Source organism: Lissotriton helveticus, chromosome 5_1, assembly GCF_964261635.1.
Source record: "Lissotriton helveticus chromosome 5_1, aLisHel1.1, whole genome shotgun sequence".
In the NCBI taxonomy this organism is placed as follows: domain Eukaryota; kingdom Metazoa; phylum Chordata; class Amphibia; order Caudata; family Salamandridae; genus Lissotriton; species Lissotriton helveticus.
In genome coordinates, this window is record NC_136065.1 from 1,825,730,641 (window position 1) to 1,825,748,423 (window position 17,783).

A 17,783-nucleotide genomic window follows, 5' to 3' on the forward strand; every position below is an offset into this window, starting at 1 on the left:
AAGTGTTTGTCTCTGGTGACTCCCAAGGATTTCGCATAGTCAATGATGTGGGGAGCTCAGTCAAAGGAAGTTAGATGCTTCAACCATATGTCTATCTTGGGTGTTTGATTAGGAGGGGAGATGAGAAGGAATTCAGTGTTTTTGGTGTTAAGCATGAGGTGGTTGCCAGTGAGCCAACTTTGAGTATTCTGTAGCATAGCGTTGAGGGAGATGAAGTCTTCTGGTTGGGAGATTTTCATATACAGTTGAGTGTCGTCCGCATACAGGTGATATAGAATGTTCGCAGAGTTCAGTGCGTTTGCCAGGGGTTCCATGAGTAAATTGAAAAGGATGGGTGAGAGTACTGAGCCCTGTGGACCCCTATGGTGACCATGGAGGGATGAGAGAGTGAATGTTTTGTCTTAATTCTTTGTGTTCTGTTATTTAGGATGGAGGTGAACCATTGTAGCACTGAGCTAGTTAGGCCCATCCTTTGTTCCAGTAGGGACAGCAGGTTATCATGCCTAACCGTATCGAAAGTGGAGAATAAGTCAAGAGGTATCAAAAGGCATGATTTGTTGTGTTCTTGCATTTTTAGTATGTCATCCATTATGTGGGTGAGTGCAGATTCAGTGCTTGATGCAAAGCTGAATTGGTGTTTGTCGAGGAGGTTGTAATTCTCGATGTGGTTGCATAGTTGTATTTGTGCAAATGTTTCCAGCAATTTCGCCAAAGTGGGGATGTTGGCTTTAGGGCAATAGTTGTTGAGATCAGTGGGGAGGGAGTCGGATTTCTTTAGTATAGGTGTGACCTGCCCTATTTTAAGACAGTCTGGTATGGACCCTTGTCTCAGGGAGGCGTTTACGATCTTTGGCCATAGGGGTAGAATAGAGGTTTTTAACATTTTGAATAAAGGAGGTAAGGGGTCCGAGATGTGATTTGAGGGGTTAATCGTTAGAAGAGTGTTATAGATTTCTTGTTCAGGGAGGGGCGACAAGGTGTGCCAAGAGGCATTGTTTTTTGGGATTTCCGTCTTTCCACTCCACTCCACACTCTTGGAGGGACACACCAGCTATTGTTATGTCCCTCCAATGATTTGAGAATATCCTTGGAAGTACTTGAATAGGAAGTCCCTATACATTCTTAAACTGAAACAGTAACACACTCTCCTCAGTTTTTCAGGTATCAATTCAGAACGTTTTGTAGAAACCGTGCCAGTTTCACTTGTAATATGTGGTTGAATGAATTGCTGTTTCTGTACAGAATATAGATACATTGTATAGCTTATTAATCTAAAAATAACCATCTGCTTGATAGTGCTACAAATGTATCTATATTTGCAGTCAACCTCTATTAGTACTGGTAAGCACTACAATTTAATCTACCAACTCTGTTTACAATGAAAATAAAAAAATGTGACTGCATCCTCCCAAACCGCCAGTACGAAACAACACATAACACATAATACATCTTACAAGACATTAGACCACTGTATGTTAATCCAACACAGCACTGACATGAAATATAGTTGAGTTGCTGTACTTTCATCAGCCTTTAACGTATAAGCGTTACAGGCCAATCTGCAACTGAACACAGTAAACTTTCTTGCACTCAATGTAGTAGATGACTATGGTTCCCTAACATCATCTGTAACCTCCAGTTACTTCACCTACATAAGTGCATGCTGTTCATTGCGGATTCCAATAATCCAAACAACACCAGTGGATTTTGGCTAAACAGATCTAACAATGTATCTCACTGATATATCATTGATGGATACAGATTTACTGTCAGTCAGTCAGTCAGTTTAGCTTTATTCGATTTTTGTTTAAAATCATAAAAGCATACATTTAAAAGCATTCATGACAAAAATTACATACAAAAGCACAGGATGGCAAGAAGATAAAACATTTGTCTATGCTGCATAAATAAGTTCCTTTGTTTCATAATAAAATTCATGATTTTCCATACCCATGGCCGATGTATATTGTTACGGGGTGATTGAAGGCGGAAAAGCCATGGCCACAAAGTGCACAGGTATTTCTGCCCTTCGAGTGAGCTGACCCTGCCCTTGGTTTTAGGCGAGGGGTATATGCCATGCTTGGGTAAAAGTCACGTAGGTCCCAGACGGATATAGGGCCAACACCTTCACGGGGGTACAAAGTTCGCAGGTAGGGAACGACTGAACTGCTTCTAAATTTTATTAAAACAAGGTCACCGTCAATATCTTTTTTTAGGGGGCCTAACCAGCCCACCCTTCTAACAGCCATGATGGTACCGTCCAATCCTAGGGGCAGAGGCCTGTTTTTAGTTAACCAGTGCATGACTTTAAGTAAGTCTTGTTCCCGCTCAATTTTTCCACGTTTGAGTGCTGGAACTCCCGCAAGAACACACACAAAGGGTGTGTAGCCTCCGGGGGTAGCTGTATGTGTGTTGTATTATTGAGCTCTACTCTTGTAGCAGTATATTGTAAAGGGCCGGATTTGGGGTTAACTTTAGGGGCATTAGGGGGTGAAAGGATAGGGACTGGGAGGTGAGTTTGATTGTTACAGCTTGTACCAGGTGGGTTGGAACAGATTGATGTTACAGGTTTTTCAGTACATATTTGGTTGGCCTTAATACATTTCTCTATTCCCAGCAGCCTATCCTCTAGGGTGGAAATTTTGACAATCAGTGGAGAGATGAGTGAGCTAACCATTTGTTCAATCTGGGACAGAAAGTTCGAATTGAAGGATGTTGCCAATTGGTCAATTTTTTCTTCCAGTTTTAGAAAGGAGTTAGTTGCAGTCAGTGGAGAGCTAAAACACAGTTTTTGTTGTTTTGATTTGTTCTCTGTGGGTTTGACCCCATCCCACTTCCTTTTGCTAGTTGAGGACTGGGGAAAAACTGTGGTTGGTGGATGATCATTTTTGGGTTGGGGAAGATGTACAAGAGGACTAGCGATTGGGGTTGACATACTGGTTTTTTTAACAGGGCAAGGGGAAGGACACTTAGTTTCATTTCTAGGTTCCACAGTAGCATACCTTGTTTTGCAGAGGGAATTTAACTCGTCCAACAGCGAGAGTTGTTGCGCTATACCATTAGTTGGATCGGGCGGTTGATTGGTGGATATACTGGTCTTGGCAGGTTCATTCGCTAGTGCGGTGGGCGGAGATGGGCTGCAAGGAACTTGTGACCCTGAGTGCAGGGCTCTCTGGCTGATGGATTTATTGGACACTCCCTTGTGAGTCATTGTGAGGAGTGCAACGTTAGACTATAACAAGGCCGCAAGAAATTATGAGTTTTTTAGAAAATTTGCAACTTAAGTCCAATGGGTATTCCCTTGCCAGAATATCAGGAAGATCATAAAGTAATTACCTTGGCAGTGTACAGGAGTCAAGGGGTCAAGGGGGGTCGCTCCGTCCCGTCCTCCTCGTGCCTCTGAGGGCCACAAAGGGCCCGCCCTTTGCCCGGGCTTAGCCCGGCGTCCCGCCCACGAACCGCGAGGCGGGGGTCACGCTGTTTTGATGCGCCTCCTGGCGCTGCTTCCGGGTGGGAGGGACACGCCGCCGCTCAGCCCGCCGGGAAATGCAGTCCCGGGCCGCGGTGCGCGTCTCACTGGAAAATGCTGACTCTTGGCGGTGTCGGCGTGTCTGCCCGCTCTCCTGGTTCCCCCCAAGTGCTGGTAAATGGTGCCCTCCCCCCGCTCAGCCGGGGTCACGCTGTTTTGATGCTCCTCCTGGCGCTGCTTCCGGGTGGGAGGGACGCGCCGCCGCTCAGCCCGCCGGGAAATGCAGTCCCGGGGCCGCGGTGCGCGTCTCACTGGAAAATGCTGACTCTTGGCGGTGTTGGCGTGTCTGCCCGCTCTCCTGGTTCCCCCCAAGTGCTGGTAAGTGGTGCCCCCGATTTACTGAAAACAGTATCGGAACCACAAACACACCACTGGTAAAACATTCTACAAACTCTGGTCTGTGCTACAATACTCAAAACCAAGGTTGCAAAATATCTGTACTAATTTGGCACTGCAAGCCCCATGCTGATAGTTGTGAAAACAGTACCGAAAGGATTTGCATCTGGCATGCAAGTAGATGTCGGCTAAGGATATATGGCCAATTGTATTGGGATTGCTTAACGTTTAGGTTTTGCTAATCAATAAAAATTGCTTGTTTTCAAGAGTGGGTAGTCACCCAACATCCTCTTGAGGGTTAGTACTGTGAGAGTTGCTCGAATGATTGTTTTGCATTTATTGGTCATTCTCAAATTCACAGCCTTCAAAAAGTATACTCCTTAGGAAGATCCTGCTTGCAAGCTTGGTAGATTTATAGCATGTGAGCTGGAGAAGTATACTCGCAGTGAACAACAAATGTTACACATGTATCTTTCCCTCACTTTGGAGTGAGTTTAGCTCAACCTGTCTGTTTGGTCCGCAGCCATTGATGTGAAGCCTGTGCTCGCTGTGACTATGCCGACCACTTCCAGCAGCAGCACCAGTCCAGTGGATTTAAGGACGGACCTGCGGGGGGCAGTGCCTGGAGTGGACCCCATGGTGCGGGAGCAACAGCTACAGCATGAGCTGCTTCTCCTCAAGCAGCAGCAGCAGCTCCAGAAGCAGCTCCTGTTTGCAGAGTTTCAGAAGCAGCATGAGCACCTAACGAGGCAGCATGAGGTCCAGCTGCAGAAGCACCTCAAGGTAGGACTCTCTTTGACTCCCACGGCTTGTGCTAGTGCGAGAGGGATTGACATGGAAATAGCTAGCTCCTTTGAAGAGGTGTGGTTTACTAGGACCCCTATGCATTTATTAAACACTTCCTGTGTATGAAAACACATTGAGCAAAAATGGTCAAATGTACTTTCCAAATAGTGACAGTTAACCAGTGGTACACCCCTGTGCCCATTTCGTAACTCCCCTCCTGATGATATCCGGGAGTGAGTCGTAGACCCACACTGTAAACAGCGGTTGGTTGCCCTCCTTTGCTCTAAGTGGCCATGAATACAGTTATGTCTGGGTCACGTCTATACACCACCATCGTCATTGTTAACACCTTCCGTTCTTCATGCCATACATCTTTCCAATAATCTACCCAATCTCAGTACCTTTGAAGACCTACCTACCTACCTTTCTGTAATGTCTTTTACTGTATGCCATAGATCACCCTACTCATTTCTCAACCCCTCCCTGACTTAATGTTTCCCCTTTCCATCATTCCACACATCAGCTGCCTTCCTCCCTCTCACTTAACCGTACTGCTCCCTGTTGTGTAATATCTTCCCCCATTGAACTGTTTCACACTGTCCCATTCACCCCTCTTCACTATGTTTGTCACAGTGATTTCCTTTTGCAATGCTGTATAACAGAGACGGTCTCCTAACTGTTTTCCCCAGTCCTACCCACCTCCCGGCCTACTACAGTGCAAGTGTGACCCCATCCTCTTGTGTTCTTTTTGTTGAAAATATATTCATTTGCAACTATTTGGGTCAAATAATGTTTTTTCTAGCAGATTATTTGCATACACACAATTGTATATTCCCTTAGTCAATACATTGCTAACTTTTACCCATCAGTTCTTGCCCTTGCTTCCCCACATCATCAAAACTGTTCGATCTTGGGATATATATACTCCCACTCATTCTGCCTCTGTCGCCTCATATGCAAAAATTGTCAAAACTTAGAAATACGCTAGCTCCTCGTATTACATTTTTTTAATGAAAATCCTCGTTAGATCATGACCTGTGAGCACTAGAAAAGCAAGGATGAGAGGACAAGGTGTTAATGCAGAGAGAAGGAGGGCAGGGGAAGGGAGACTGATGAAAGAATAGGGGTTTATTGGGATTGTATGCAGTTCTTTGACTTGGTATCGTTGGTATCGTAATCAGAATGCACATTTCATCAGTATATTGGTCCTTCCTCATTTAAATCGTGTAAGATGTTTGCTTACCCTTATTTGAACATTTCAGCCTGCCGTCAAAGGTTTGTGTGTAGCCGTGGCACTGAGCTCAGCAAGTCACCGGGGAAAGTGCCTCCAGCTCTCTTCTGTTTAATTTTAAGTTAATTTTCTAATTAATGCAGCATGGATCATATTACAACGGAAACCTCACACAGGCTTGTTTGTCTCATTGGGTCGTTGTATGCCACATTTGGGTAAAGCTCAATGGAAAAGATCAGTCTGATGCTTAATGCCCTTCATTGAGAGATTAACACCACAGTGAAACCATAAACATGAAAGGAATCATTAACCAACTGTAACAACTGAGTTGGAGTAACCCTACTGTCATCTTTGAGCAAAATCCTGGCAAAAATCATTATAACTGCATTTTTGATGTAGTGAGCAAGCAGTTAAGAAAAGAACAGGATGGGTTCAGGAAGGGCAGAGGGAGCATTGAGGCGAACCTTACTCTACCAAACATCATAGAGCAGTCCATGGCGTGGCAGAGACCTTCTCTACACAACATCATAGAGCAGTGCATGGAGTGGCAGAGACAACAACTTCCTTGATTTCTGAGAAGGCCTTTGACAGTATCCACGTGACCGCTCTAGCGTTTACAGTGAGTCTATGGCATATCACAGTAGATAGTTCTCCTGATCAAGAGCATCTATCATAATTTTAACTGCACGGTGGGAGATATCAAGTATAGATTTGAAGTCAAGAGCGGTGTGAGACAGAGATGCATGATGTTACTCTTCAACCTAGTCATTGATTGGGTGATGTGACAGAAGACCAAGCCATACCTTATTCTCTACACTGGACGACCTTGACGATGCAAATGCCCTAACTTTGCTCTCTCACACACCCCAGCATATGCATGAAAAGATGTTTCTCCTCAACATCTATGCACAGCAAGTGGGCTTGCAGATCAACACGATGGGAGGTACAGGCAGTGACATCCAGAGCAGACTGAACAAGGCCAGGAATGCCTTCAGAATGCTGAACAGTATGTGAAGGTCATCTCAGTACAACATCAAGCTGATGCCTTACCAGAGCTGTGCTCTGCCCACATTATTGTATGGAACAAAATGCCGGGGGATGATGAAAAGGCACATTTTCAAACTGCCAGCCTTCCACACCAGTAAACTGCGAAGACTTTTTCACATTTTCTGGCTGCAAACTATTTCAAACTAGGAACTGCTCACCAGATGCAGGCAAGAGAGCATGAACTCCATTATTATGAGTAGGATAGGGCCCACCACTCGAAGAGAACACAACTCCATCACAAGAACACTTACTGCCGAAGGCAAATGGAAGATAGGCATGCAAAAGAACACCTGGAGGTGAATTCTCGAAACCGAAATGAAAGCCCTCAACCACTGCTGAGGAACTGTACAGCAACATACCCAAGACAAACCGAAATAGAGGTCCTTTGTTGCTGCCCTACAATCAACTAGCATAACTGGCAATACCATATGATAGGACACCATAAGCAGAATCGACGGGGCGTGCAGGCTCTTCATGATAGGATATTAAAAAACGACCCTTATGCGGAATTCCTAAATGCTTTATAACCGTAGTTATTTTTTATTTACCTGTTCTCAGGGTCGAATAGCCTATAGGGTAATCAGGAGGTGCCTGATGGACTGGCCTGACAGGTCAGTGCGTAGGCTGTTTTTTGGCTATTTGTGCGCCAGTTTTATGGTCTGCTGTGCCGGTTGTACTGTTGATTTCCATGATTTTAAAACAAACTACACCTGTCACAACATCAAATCTATGCAGGCTTCCATACCTTGCAAAACTCATACAATGTGCCTTAACAATTTTAAATGTGCCGCAATTTGCATAGGACACTTTTTTGATATTTAATTCACTAATGGAGACTACTTTTATTTTGGTGCCTCCAACAGCACAACTGTGTGCCAGAGCTTATGTGGCCACCAGAAAGAGAGCTTTACGAAGCAGTATTGAAAGGAGGAGCTTTGGACCTGCCCATATGTTGATTTGTTCACTATAAATATTTGATTATATGCTAGTTCTGTGCATCCTCTTAATATAAAGTTTCATTGCAGTTAATGCATTTTAATTGTCCACAAACGACAACATACTTATTGTGGAATGTTAGCAGAATGCAGCGCATTAAACCAGTTCCAAATTCTTGTTAAATATGTTATTAAAGAATAAACAATTAGTCCTCTTTTAAAAAGGAAAACCAATTAAAGAAAGCTAATGTAGCTTCTTAGAGTGCTAAAGTGCATTGTTTTCAAGCCAAAAGGCTCTGTTATGACTGATAAGAGGCAGTTATTTTTTCTTCTGGGTAGTTGGGATCCGTGAACACAGGACTCTGACCATTTTCTCATTTTGTTTATTAATACAGTTAAGCCTATAAAATAAGTCCCACTTCGTATGGCATCCTTTGGTGTAGGTCACACCATTTGCCTTTTTTCTTAGTGTACTTTTCTTTTTTGTATAGGTTTCTTCCACATAAGCACAATGTATTCACCATTTTTAACATATCCTTCAAGCTAGAAAAAAGGGTCTGAGAAATATCGTGATGCATAGCATTGTTTTAGTTTTTTTCTATAAGAAGCAATACTTTCTCGCCATGCATCTTTTTACATTACATCACTAAGATTTCACCTTCTTTTTTTTCTTCATTTGTTTTTAAATAGAGGCGATCCAGCATGCTTCCTCTTCCCCCCCCCAAGTCTTCATTTATGTATTATGCTCGTTGCTCCTTTTACTTGTGCCTCGTTTTCATTTCATCATCCTTTTCACGTGTGTTCCTCTTGTGTATTTTGTCCTTTGTAACACTGCCTGTTTAATGTGCTCTTCCGTTTTTTTCTCTCTAGTGCAATTCTTTTGATATCTCTGGACTTTGTTTTAGTCTGAGTAGTAATACTTTATCATGTACTAACATAACAACATGTCCACATGCAGTCTGTGTTCTGTCATTCATAATGTCTAAGAAAGCCGTGTTTTACAAATGTTGAAAGACTTGATATGAATTTGGCCTGCAGTCTGGAGTTTTAAGTACGTGCCTCCACAAAATCTGCTACTTAAATCTCAGCATATTCCTAATCCATGGGGAGGTTCCACCTCCTCCTCCTCTACCTCTGCTCTACATTTTGAGACTCACTTCTCCATTTCCCCCAATACAGAGAGGGTAAATAAAAAGTGAGGTTAGACAATTTATGTGTCGACGTGTATCTCGAATGGCAAGAATGACGTTAAGATTGAAATTGAAGCACTCCTTGCCAAAACATTTGAGGGTGAAATTGCTTGATGCCAAGCGATTAATGTCAATCAATCAATCAATCAATGGCACTTATAGAGCGCGCTACTTACCCGTAGGGTCTCAAGGCGCTGGGGGGGGGGGGGTGCCGCTACTGCTCGAACAGCCAGGTCTTCAGCTTCTTCCTGAAGGAGAGGTGGTCTTGGGTCAGGCGCAGGTCGGTCGGGAGGGAGTTCCAGGTCTTGGCGGCCAGGTAGGAGAAGGACCTTCCTCCTGTTGTCGCTCTTCGTATGCGGGGGACGGCGGCGAGGGCGTGGTTGGCTGATCGGAGGTGGCGTTTTGGAGCGTAGAAGTTGACTCGGCTGTTGAGGTAGCTCGGGCCTTGGTCGTGTAGGGCTTTGTGTGCCTGGGTGAGGAGGCGGAAGGTGATTCTTTTGTTGACGGGGAGCCAGTGAAGGTCTCTCAGAGGTCCGGAGATGTGGCTGGTTCGTGGGATGTCGAGGATGAGTCTGGCTGAGGCGTTCTGGATCCGCTGGAGTCTCTTCTGGAGCTTGGCGGTGGTACCGGCGTAGAGGGCGTTGCCGTAGTCCAGCCGGCTGGTGACGAGGGCCTGGGTGACGGTCTTCCTGGTCTCGGTGGGGATCCACCAGAAGATCTTCCGTAGCATGCGTAGGATGTTGAAGCACGCCGAGGAGACGTTGTTGACTTGCCTGGTCATGGAGAGGGAGGAGTCCAGGATGAAGCCCAGGTTTCGTGCATGGTCTGTCGGTTTGGGTGCGGTGCCCAGGGCGGGAGGCCACCAGGAGTCGTCCCAGGCGGAGGGTGAGGAGCCCAGGATGAGGACCTCCGTCTTGTCCGAGTTCAGTTTCAGGCGGCTGGTCGTCATCCACTCGGCTACCTCTTTCATCCCTTCGTGCAGGTTGGCTCTGGCGGCGGCGGGGTCGTTGGTCAGGGAGAGGATCAGCTGGGTGTCGTCGGCGTAGGAGAATATGCTGAGGTTGTGTTTGCGTACGATGGCCGCGAGGGGGCTCATGTAGACGTTGAAGAGGGTGGGGCTCAGAGATGATCCTTGGGGGACGCCGCAGATGACTTCGGAGGCCTCTGACTTGTACGGTGGTAGGCGGACTCTCTGTGTTCTTCCTTCGAGGAAGGAGATGATCCATTCCAGCGCCTTGTCCTGGATTCCGATGTTGCTGAGGCGCCGTACTAGGGTGCGGTGGCAGACCGTGTCGAATGCCGCGGAGAGGTCTAGGAGGATGAGGGCCGCTGTTTCTCCATTGTCCATCAGGGCTCGGATGTCATCGGTGGCGGCGATGAGGGCGGTCTCGGTGCTGTGGTTGGCTCGGAAGCCGGACTGTGAGGGGTCGAGGGATCCGTTTGTCTCGAGGAAGGCGGCCATCTGCTTGTTGACGGTCTTCTCGATGACTTTGGCTGGGAACGGGAGGAGCGAGATGGGGCGATAATTCTTGAGGTCGGTGGGGTCAGCTGTTGGTTTCTTGAGTAGAGCGCTGAGTTCGGCGTGTTTCCAGCTCTCCGGGAAGATGGTGGTGGCGAAGGATGTGTTGATGATGTCTCGCAGGTGGGGTGCGATGACCGCGTCGGCCTTGTTGAAGACGTGGTGAGGGCAGGGGTCGGTCGGTGATCCGGAGTGGATGGAGTTCATCGTGCGGATGGTGTCTTCGGTGCTGATCGGGGTCCAGGCGTGGAGGGTGGTGGTGGGCGGTGGTTGTTCGGTCCTGGTGTGCGTTGGTTGGTTGTTGAAGCTGTTGTGTATGTCCGCGATCTTGTTGTGGAAATACGAAGCGAGGGAGTTGCAGAGGTCTTGCGATGGGGTGATGTCGTTGTTTCCTGCGCTGGGGTTGGAAAGCTCTTTCACGATGTTGAAGAGTTCCTTGCAGTTGTGTGCGTTGTTGTCCAGCTCTTTCACGATGTTGAAGAGTTCCTTGCAGTTGTGTGCGTTGTTGTCCAACCGGTCCTTGAATGCTGTTTTCTTGGCGGCGCGGATCAGCTGGTGGTGTTTCCGGGTGGCAAGTTTGAAGGAGGTCCTGTTGTCCGGTGTCGGTTCCCTTCTCCAGACTTTCTCGAGGGTTCGGCAGTTCTTCTTGGAGCTCTTGAGTTCCTCGGTGAACCATGGGGCCTTCTTGCTGCCGGGTCTGCTGGGCGGGCTCCTCAGTGGGGCGAGTTCGTCCGCGCAGTTGCTGATCCACTTCGTGAGGTCAAAACACTCTGTCAAGGGGAATGGTATCATGGAGACACACTCTGTGAGATCTTGAACAGAGAAGAATCTAGAATCTACCACCAAGGACATCATTGCTCCTTAAGGTCGATCTGCATCTGTTCTGTGCTTAATATGTTGTTTTAGGCCAGCCGACTTCCGGCTGATTGGAAGCATGCCATGGTGATCCCACTCCCACAAAAACCTTCTCTTGATCCCTCTAAACCAGAGAACTTTCGCCCCATTTCTCTACTTCCTTTTATGGCTAAACTGGCTGAAAGTCACATCAATTTACAATGGACAGAGTTCATCACAGAGAAGAATATCCTACATGAGACCCAATCAGGTTTTAGGCCACAGTATAGTACGGAAATCGGCCCTGCTTCTGGCCTCAGAGACATTACGCAGGTTGGCTGACGAAGGGAAATCGAGGGCTCTCATCATGCTAGATCTCAGCGCAACATTTGATACAGCCTCGCACTCTGTGTTACTGGATCCACTGTGGACACAGGGTATTAAGGGTAGAGCCTTTCATAAACGCTTGTTTCAGGTTATTCAGAAGCCCTACACTTCGGACATTATCCCATTACAGAGGGGGGTGCCTCAGGGGTGGGCACTAAGCCCCACTCTTTTTAACCTCTACCTGCGCCCATTGGACGACGTTATCGAGGGCCACTGAGTGAAGGTGGTGTCATATGCTGATGATACTCTGCTTATTATCTCACTAGATAACGATGATGATAGGACTGCAGTACATTTTACATTATGCCTCGCTGACTTTGCGACATGGATGCAAGCTATCTGGGTGAAGTTGAATGCAGAGAAAACAGAGGTGCTGATGGTGGGGAAACAGCCCTCAATCTGGTCATCGGCATGGTTGCCAGCAGATTTGGGCCCCACCCCGTGCCCAAACCCTAAAGTGAAACATCTAGGCAATGTTTTTGATGTGCAGCTGTTGTTTGATAGTCAGATCAGGGCCACAGTGGGCATCTGCTTTGGGGTGCTGAGACTAATAAAGAAGCTACTGAGGCTAATACCAGCAGCAGCACAAAAACAGTAGTGCAGGCCATGCTGGTATATCGGCTTGACTACTGTAATGTGCTCTATTTGGGTACCTCCTGAGGCAGGCTGGCGATGCTGCAAAGAGTACAAAACGCTATAACCCGGATGCTTCTAAGGCTACTAAAATGGTCTTCCATTAGCCACTGTCTGGCTGAACTCCACTGGCTCCCAGTTAAACATAGAATCTCGTTTAAAGCCCTGTGCTTTGCACATAGGATAATGAATGGGAGGGGTCCCAGCTACCTCTTCCCCCTGATCAAGGCTAACACTCCCTCCAGAGCACTCAGATCTGGAGAAGCAGCACTGGCAGTAATCCCCAGAGTACACCGGGCTCTTCAGAAAGAGCTAGTAGTCCACCTGTTCTTGACTCGCCAGGCCCCAATTCTGCTTAGGACGGGGAAATTTCCTGGGAGTTACTAGGCACTTCATAAATCCATTTCATTCATTCATTCATTTATTCATTCATTCTTACCCAGATGGCAGGCATTGGAAAAAGATCTTCTAAAGTCTACATACCAGAAGCATTCAACAAGAAAGATCACCCTCCCAGCTTAAAAGTCACCAAGAAAAAGGCTTGCATTAACATCAGAGAGAGACTGGGTGCCTTAGGAAAACCTCAAGAGCTCAGACACCTTAGACTGTTTCCTGAAGTACAGTCCTATGGGTGACATAACCTCAGAATCGTCATGAAGGTCATATTCCCTGACTTGGTCCCTACCTAGAAGCTTGTTAATAAATACTACCATTACTTTTCATTAAGACCTATGATGGGAGCCATAAAACTAAAAATTGTGTTAGCTGTCCCTCATGCTATATCCTCTGTTACTTAAAGCTGTACTGCAAAGCGCTCAGTCTAGGCCACTGATGCCATTAGAACCAGACTTAATAGAGCCCGTGATGGGGATTTTTTTGCCCAGCCATAACAAAGTTGTCAACTTGTCACAGTAGCAGTATCTTCTGTGTTTCGGTATGGGGCCTTAAGCAGACTCAATATTCATATCTTTTGCAAAAAAGCATAACCTTCAAAACACCAGACAAATTGTTGTGTAGGCTACAACTTTGCCGTAGCTCTACAAGGTGTTCTTTCCCACCCACAGTTGACACAGGTGAACCTGGTTCAGTGCACCAAGGATACATGTGAGAGACCGGTTATTGTAGCTCCACAGAACACTAACTATTGAAATATAGGTATTGCTTTTGGGTTACCAACAATCCCTATGAAGGGGCAACATGGTAACAGTAACATGCCTATTTTAATATTCACCTTATAATATGCCCACTGCATTAAGAAGAATAAACTTTTTTTTTCAAAAAGTATTTATCACTACAGGAATAACCTGTTTCTCAGTATAGCTTAAACAACTACACAGTATATTATATAAAATGCAAAAAGGCACGTTATGAACAATGAGAATAAAATGAACATTTCTAACATGGTTAAAATGTTGTCTAACACCTAACACCCTTATGCCTACTTCTAAGCTCTTTATATACTAAGAGAGCCCAGAATTCAGAGCAACTTGCAGTCTAGAGTTTGTTAGGGAGAGGAGACGCACTGCATACCTTAGTGAGAGCAAAGACTGTCTGTCTCATTGAAGGCGTGAAATCAGTGTTATTATAGTAGTGCAAATACACGCTACGGTAGCTCTATTTCTCCAGGGCTCGGCTGTGTGCGGGCAGTACGTGAGAGCATCTCTGGCAGAATCGAATGCGATAATCTGGACGAGGGACTTCTAACAAGTGGTCAAGTGCCCTTTTATACAAAATCTTTTCAGAAACTGGAATATCTGATAGACTTCTAGCTACAGATTCCTTACCTTTGAATTTCCCTGGTTTCAGGCTTGATCCGGAAACTTTTGCTCGAGCAATACCTCTTGCGTGCACCTTTGGGTGGCTCCATTCGACTCTGTGTGACGTAGTCGCCATCGTTATTTCGGTTGTGACATCGCGGTCACCTATATAGGCGCCACCCAGGCGCACGGATCTCATTTCTTTTATTTCCGCGCCAGTTAATCGCTGATCTGGGAAGAGCTACTCTTCTGCCGCTTTTTGACAGGCCTTTTTTCGACTCTGTTGTCTTTGGATGGAATTTTTTCAACATTGTGTTTGAGGATGTCTTTAAGGAAGACAAGATTTAAACTGCGCGGTGCCGGTCACCGTATGATGTCGGTTACCGATCCTCACCTAGTCTGCCTCTGGTGTCTTGAGCGCGACCATGATCGGAAGTTGTGCTCAATCGGGCTATGGCTCCGCACGCCTTGCGTGAGCAGGCTCTGAAGCTCCTTGTGTCTTTACAGTCGATACCAATCAGCCAGACTCTGCGTAGGTCCCGGTCCCTATTGAAGAAGATGATGTCGCGGAACCGCTCCCGGAACCCCAAGTTCTCTTCGTCACACTTGAGGTCATCGGGACACTCTGGAAAGAGGCACAAGAAGAAGAAGTCATCCAAATGACTTCATCTTCGCCTCGACTGTCGTCCATCGACGAACGAGGTAAGGAGCACCGATGCTCTAGGCAGAGCTCTGCAGAGCCAAGGTTGACTTCACGCCACCCTCCCTTTCTGGGAGATGGAGCGACCCCCGCTCAAATTAAAGATTTTTCAGAGACCATGAGTCGTGTATTTGAGTGGGCCCGACCCCTCTGGTGTGCCCTCGAGCCCCATCGGGTCAGAAGAGGCCCCATCGGATTGGACACCGTCCGCTCTGGTGGGGCCTCAGGGATCTGATCCCGGATCCGGGATGCCACCGGTCATGCCAACGTGACCTTCCCCAGTGTCAGACCGGATGTCGGTGCCGGTGATGCCCACTTGTGGTGCCAGCCCCATCCTTATTTCCGATGACACTGAGTCGGAACGGCGTCATTCTATGCTGATTGTCATCGACAGAACCCAGGGGTTCTATGTTGTTGCCTGAACATTTTGAGGATGTTTTAGGCTCGGGAGAGGAACGGGAGGGGGTTCATGGACCCTTTCGAACACCAGGATGTGTCTGCAGAGCAGAAGGACTGGTATGGGGAACTTGGGGAGGCCAGTGGACTGGATACTTATCCAGATACTGGCATGCTCTCTGAAAAACTGGCTACAGAGGAGGGGGCATCTTATGCCATGGTGGTTAAGAGGGCAGCCAAGGTCCTCGGACTTGAGTTGCCCTCTGTGCAGGTCAGGACCAATTTCCTGACCGAAGTCCTTCAGCCCGGGGCTTCCACGTCTGAACCCTTTTTGCCCTTCAATGAGGCACTTATTGATGTCCTTGTAGGTACGTGGTCCAAGCCTAGCACAGTGGCTCCTGGAATGGGACAATTGCACGCCACTATCGCCCGGCACCGGGCGACCCAAAGTTCCTCAGCCAACACCCCACCCTATAAAGCTTGGTGGTGCAGGCTTCTGCCTCCCAGGGCGCATTCCCATCCGCCCCTCCGGTTAGGGATTCCAATAGGCTGGAGTCACTTGGGAAGATGTTTTCTTCCTCCAGTCTCGCATTGCGGTTGGTGAACACTGCATGTTTATTGGGCCATTTCTCCCACTCCCTTTGTGAGACAGTTGCGCAAGGGCTGCCACAAGTCCCAGAGGAGGCCAGGGCTGTGCTCTCTCAGAAGGTTAAGGACTGGAAAGTTGTAGCAATATTGGCCATAAGGTGTGGCTTTGACACAACTGATTCACTGGGCAGAGCAATTTCATAGACAGTGGCCTTGGGCCGCCATGCCTGGCTTGGGAAAATTGTCTTCTCCTACGATGTCCAGGCAAACCTGATGGACAACCTGTTTGATGGAACCAGTCTTTTTGGGGAAAAGTCAGACTCTGCCCTAGTGCGGTTCAAGGAGACTCGAGCTACGGCCAGATCCTTGGGCCTTTCTTCTTCTCCTCATGGCCAGTCTACCTTTCTTGTCAAAGGAAGAAGTTTCAATCAGTCAATTAATCAATCATTTGTAAAGTGCACTACATACCCCCGAGGGTCTCAAGGCGGTGTGGTGGGGGCCCTACTGATCGAACAGCCAGGTCTTGAGTATCCTCCTGAAGGTCAGCAGGTCTTGGGTCTGTCGTAGGCTCAGTGGGATGGTGTTCCATGTCTTGGCGGCGAGGTGGGAGAAGGATCTCCCACTGGTGGTTGTTCTTCGGATGCGCGGGACGGTGGCGAGTGAGAGCTCGGCGGCGAGTGGGAGGTCGGCGGAGCATAGCTGGCAGTTGGGGATGTAGAAGGAGAGCCGTCTGTTGAGGTAGGCTGGGCCGGTCTTGTGGAGTGCCTTGTGTGCGTGGGTGAGGAGCTTGAAGGATATCTTCTTGTTGACGGGGAGCCAGTGCAAGTTTCTCATGTGGGGGGTGATGTGGCCGTGGCCTGGTACATCGAGGATCAGTCGTGCCGAGGCGTTTTGGATGCGTTGTAGTCGTTTGATGAGCTTGTTTGGGGCTCCTTAATAAAGGGCGTTTCGTTAGCCTAGTCTGCTGCTGACGAGGGCCTGGGTGACTGTCTTTCTTGTATCTGTCGGGATCCATCTGTAGATCTTGCGGAGCATGCGGAGGGCGTTGAGGCAGGAGGAGGAGACGGCGTTGACGTGCTTGGTCATTGAGAGCGTTGAGTCGAGGATGATTCCCAGGTTGCGTGCGTGGTCGGTGGGTGTCGGGGCTGCCCCCAGTGCCGTCGGCCACCAGGAGTCGTCCCAGGCTTAAGGGTTGTAGCCGAGGATGAGGACCTCCGTCTTGTCAGAGTTCAGCTTCATACGGCTGGTCTTCATCCAGTCGGCGACGGCCTTCATTATTTCGTGGAGGTTGGCTTTGGCGGTTATGGGGTCCTTGGTGAGGGAGAGGATCAGCTGAGTGTCGTCGGCATAGATTATGTTGAGGTCGTGCTATCGGGCTACGTGTGCGAGCTGGGCCATGTAAATGTTGAACAGCGTTGGGCTGAGGGAGGATCCCTGGGGTACGCCGCAGATGATCTCTGAAGCTTTGGAATGGAATGGGGGGAAGCGGACGCTCTGGGTTTCCTGCCGTGTCATCCTTATCCCAGTCACAGTCCTGCGCAGACTTCCCAAGTTGTGCGGGGACTTCAACTTGATTCATTCCGACCAAGGAATGTAAGCCAGAAGTCATTGGCTGCCCAGCCCTCGCCATCTGCAGCCTCCAAGCACTCCTAGTCTGACTCTGCAAGACCACACTACTCCAGTTGGCGTGAGAGTCCATCATCTCCTCCGGTGAAGGTCCATAACATCGGACAAGTGGGTCTTGCAGATCATTCAGGAGGACTTTTCTCTTCCTTTCCTTTCTTTTCCTCCTGTCATGGTGACCAATCAAGAACACCTGGTGGAGGATCATTTCAAATTGTTCCAAGAGGAAGTTACAGCTCTGTTCTTCTGACATAAGTTTAGGAATGTCTGACATAGAATCTGTGAATCAAGG

The 17,783-nt window shown here is 47.7% G+C and overlaps 1 protein-coding gene across 21 annotated transcripts in view; it reads left to right on the top strand.

The window, feature by feature from the left end:
* Window positions 1-17,783, top strand: part of HDAC5 (histone deacetylase 5) — a 1,448,645-nt gene that overhangs the window by 725,693 nt on the left and 705,169 nt on the right. For 19 of the 21 annotated variants that reach the window (XM_078645209.1, XM_078645212.1, XM_078645222.1 and 16 more), the window contains one exon: window positions 4,389-4,648. The exons of the other annotated variants lie outside the window; for them this stretch is intronic. In XM_078645209.1, coding sequence (XP_078501335.1) covers window positions 4,389-4,648 — 260 coding nt within the window. The remainder of the gene's footprint in view (window positions 1-4,388; window positions 4,649-17,783) is intronic. 21 annotated transcript variants of the gene reach the window in all.